Here is a 4,375-nt window from a genome sequence, read left to right as displayed (position 1 = left end):
CTCCACCATCGCCCACAGCCTGGGTCGGCGGCCCTGCAGCCCCCAGCATGGCCCTGCGGCTGCCACGCTCTGCTCCTCGATGGAGACGTTCACACGGAGCCGGATTGACACGCAGATTGTTGGCTCTGGCCCAGATCCCCTGCGCCCCACCGGACCCTCGGGATCCAGGCCCTGCCTCTTCGCTGGTCCCGCTCTCCGGGATTTGTGTCGTTGGCGCGTTTTATCTGTCACGGTTTGATGTTTTCTCCCAAGTCGTTGAGAAAAATATGAATTTGCGGAGGGCCAAGAACGGATCCATGAGGGACCCGCTGGACACCCTGGGCTCGGCGGGGAGTCCCTGTTTGCGGGTATCTAGCTAGCTAACGATGACGCTTGGGCAAGGCAAAGTTATGGGGGGGGGGGGCGGGAATGCAAAATGGTCTTGAGCCCCGCAATGGGTTCTGAGTCTGCCGGGTCCAGCGTGAAGCGCCTCGTCCGGATGCACAGTGGGCTGTCCTGGATGCCGCAGGCACGGGCGGCCTTGGCCCAGCGAATCGCGCCCCACCTGACCGTGTGCTGCTGGCGCCAGAGCCCAAAGCCAGGTCCTTGGTGTGGGAGTTCCCAGGAGTGGCTGGGGCTCCCTCCCAGCCTGTCCACCCCGGTGAGCTGCTGCTGGGGGTGTGCAGCACCATCCCGGTAGGAGTCCTGCTACACTCGGTGGCGGGCGCGTCTCCTATCCTGGAGCAGTGGCCTATTTCTCGCACCAATCACGGGGGGCAGCCCAATGACTCTTCAGGCCCTCCTCAGCCTTTGCAAGTCACGGCCCCTTGGGGGCCACGAGCCAGCTGGAGACGGTGTTCAGCAGGTCCGTGGTGGATGCGTTAGACGTGGTGCCAGCCTTGGGAGAGTCTGGTTTGCTGGAATCTCCAGGCACTTTGTGGTGGCCCAGAGCCACCTGGAAACATCGACCTTGGAGCAGCAGCTCGGTTGCCACGATGACAACCCACCTGCGAGGAAGAACCTGTGCTATCTTGTCAGCCGACCGGTGTCACCGGCTGCTGTCAGGTCACAAAAAGAGCCCAGTTTTCGTCTTCTCTGGAAATCCATTCTCAGCGCACATAGCGAGGGCCAGCACTGGTCAGTGGTGCTTCGCTTTGGGCGGAAATCAGCCGGAGCGCCACGCCAACGCTCTTCGGCCCTGGGCGGGAGGCTCTGTGGGAGTCTGTGATACTGCTGACGACGGTGGTCTCTTCACCTTGGCTTTCCGCCACCTCGTGGCTGTCCCGCACGCTGAGTGACATGAAGATGGCCAAGCAGTGCTGGCTGGTGTCTTCCCAAGATGCTGTAGTACCTCTGGGGATACCTTGTCAAAGCCACAGCTGTGCCCTGTCTTCATTGAATTCAGCCAGGGCCTTTCTCTTTCTTCCCCCGAGAATGGCTGGCCCCGGTGTCATCCGGGTTGACTCTGTACAATGTCGTGCGGTACCGCGGCGGACGCCTCACGGAAGGCCGAGTGTCGTACATCAGCACTAGGAGTAGGCTGGGCAGAAGGCGAGTTTTGCTTTTTGATAATATCCACGTTGGTTTTTAATTTTTTAAATATTTTAATCAATTGAAATATTGACAGTTGCGCAAAATGATGGGTGTGACGCATTGTGTAATGTTTATCGATTTACATGTTCGCAGTTGCAGGTAATGATCAGGGCAGTCAGACAGGAGTTATTTAACGTTACGATTCAGAAAGTTCAAGCTTTGTTACAAGGAGGAGGGAGGTAAATTGTTCTCCTTAACCTCTGAGGACAGGCCAAGGTCTCTGATTCTATGATTTATAACCATTCAAACCGAAATCGCCAACAGCATGCCCGAATAGCCAACGTCAATGTTCTTAAAGCAAACTCGATTCAGTTCTCAAGCTGCGTTTTTTCCTTTCTTTGGCTGTCTGCACATTGTGTTTATGATCAGTAGAAATCTCTTTTCATCAGTTTGTGTGTGTGGTGAAATCACCAGTAGAAATAGGATCCTTCCAAGATGAGCTATTATTTTTATCAACCAGATTTATAACCTCATCACAAAAAGATATCAAGTTAGTTTGAGAAGATCTATTTCCCATAAACCCCTGCGCATTGGCATTAAATATATTACGCTAGTTTAATGCTTTATTAATGGAGTGCCCATATCCTACGTTTCATTCTCTTGCCTGGGATCAGTGTCAGGTGACGGGTCTTTAATTACTCAGGTCACCCCATTGACCCTTTTTAAATATTGGCACAACATTAGCATTCTTTGAATCTTCTGGAACTTCCTGATTGGCCCAAGAGATGTTGGATATCAACATTAACGATCCAGCGATCTCCTCAGCCAGCTCCTTTAAACTTCTCGGAAGAAAGGTATCTAGACCTACTGATTTAAAAATTTCTGACTTTAGTAGCTGCTGTTTAACATTGTCCTGAATACTAGTGGAATAGAAAGTGATTCTTCACCATGATCATCTGAGACTACTACATCATCTGGCTTTTTTTTGCCAAATAGAGAACAGAAATATTTATTTAACCCGTCTGCCTCATCTGCACTATTATCGATAATTCTCCCATTTCCATCTAGTAATGGACAAATAGCATTATCAGGATTCTTTGTATAGCTAATATATTTCAAATACTCCTTATTGTCCTTAACTCTGCTGCCAAAGATTTTGCCTTGTGTCCTTTTGCTTCCCTTATCAATTTTCTACAATTCCTAGTTTCTGATTCATATTCATTACTATCAGCTTCCCCTCGTTTCCATTTGTTATGTTTTATTTTATATAGCTGCCTACACTTCCCCTCTAAGCCAGGTTGTATTTTTTAACCAGTTCGGCCTCCTTTCCCAATTGTGGGTTTGGGCCTCTAGCAAACTATTCCTAATGAACATTAACGTTTTTCTGATGAAATTCTTCCTGCCCGCTGATTTGGCTCATCAGGGCTTTCAGCGTTGTGAAATGCTGCCCCACAAGCATTCAAAGTGCTGTGTAGACATTCGGGCTGCGGCTTGGAAACCTTAGGGGCTTGGCGGGGGGGTCTCCCAGCCCCAAACACCTACACGGCCGTTTGCAGCATTGTAGCACAAGCCAGACCCGGGCTCCGAGCCTTGCTGATTTTTGTTGTGTAGACGTAACCCCTAACGCCGCTCCCCCTCCGTGTCGGCCCACTCCAGCCTTCCGCCATAGCCCCGGCCCAGCGATTTGTACCCCCACCCATGACACCCCCGAGCCGGGCTGGGGGGAGGGGCCGTGGGGGAGCCCGGGGCTGTGGGGTGTGATTGAGGGGCACCAGCAGAGCTTTGTGTGTGTGTGTGGGCGGGGGGGGTCATCCATCCATCCATCTCCCCCCCACACACATCCTGGTTCTCACCATCTCTCGCTGTTTGCTCCCCCGCCCCCCGGGCTCTGTGTCTCCTCTGTCTCCCTCTATAAATAGATTGAGTGAACGAGGAAGGTGACCTAAAAAACGAGAGCGGCGCCGGATCGGTGCTCACGAGAGAGAACCCCCGGGAACCGGCGCCCCCCATTCTAGGGTGGGTGCCCCCGGAGCCCCCCAGGACGAGGGGGCACTCTGTGTGTGTGTATATAGGGGTGCTGTGCATAGTGGGTGCTGTCTGTGTGTGTATAGAGGGGGGCCGTGCATATAGGGGGCACTGTCTGTGTGTGTATAGAGGGGTGCTGTGCATAGGGGGTGCCATCTGTGTATGTATATAGGGGGCACCCTGTGTGTGTATATAGGGGTGCCATGTATATAGAGGGCACTCTGTGTGTGTATAGGGGGGCCATACATATAGGGGGCACTGTCTGTGTACGTATATAGGGGGCGCTGTGTATATAAGGGGGTCTCTAACCTTACCCCCTTTCTTTCCCAGGCTTACCGGACTCTGGCCCCCACACCTCCCCCCCTCCCTACAATGCCCCACTGCAGCCGCCCCCTCCCCCACCCGACGCCCCAAACAATGCCCCCCTCATCCCCGGCTACAGTGACCCCCCGCACCTGCCCCCCCACTCTGGTACCGCCACCCTGCCCCGCCTCGGGGGGGCTGCCACCCTGCCCCGGCCGCCCCCCACCTCGGCCACCCTGCCCCGGCCCCCCCACCACCACTCAGCCACCCTGCCGCGCCTGCCCCCCGACCCCTACATGCAGGAGACCCAGTTCAACGCCCCCCCCCAGGGGTACATGGTCCAGACGCACCCGCCCATGGGGACCCTGCCCATCGGGGGGTACATGCACCCTGGCTACCCTGTGCAGCTGCAGCCCTGCACCGCCTACGTCCCCGTGTACCCTGTAGGCACGGTGAGTGGGGCAGTCCCGGGGGGAGGGGGCGGGGCTTCCCTGGGATGGGGCTTCCCCTGCTGCCGGGGGCGGGGCCTCCCTGG

The 4,375-nt window shown here is 55.1% G+C and overlaps 1 protein-coding gene across 1 annotated transcript; it reads left to right on the top strand.

Annotated features, from left to right (window-relative positions):
- Positions 1–433: 433 nt before the first annotated feature.
- LOC115271558 (proline-rich transmembrane protein 1-like) lies at positions 434–4,292 on the top strand (the record flags this gene model as incomplete). The annotated part of the gene is made up of 2 exons (XM_029914394.1): positions 434–581; positions 3,868–4,292. Coding segments are annotated over exons 1-2 (573 nt in total), but the record flags the coding sequence as incomplete, so codon positions are not given.
- Positions 4,293–4,375: the final 83 nt, after the last annotated feature.

This window comes from Terrapene carolina, unplaced genomic scaffold, assembly GCF_002925995.2.
Source record: "Terrapene carolina triunguis isolate 2854851 unplaced genomic scaffold, T_m_triunguis-2.0 Scaffold46989, whole genome shotgun sequence".
Lineage (NCBI taxonomy): Eukaryota > Metazoa > Chordata > Testudines > Emydidae > Terrapene > Terrapene triunguis.
This window is presented reverse-complemented; position numbering and strand designations above follow the sequence as displayed.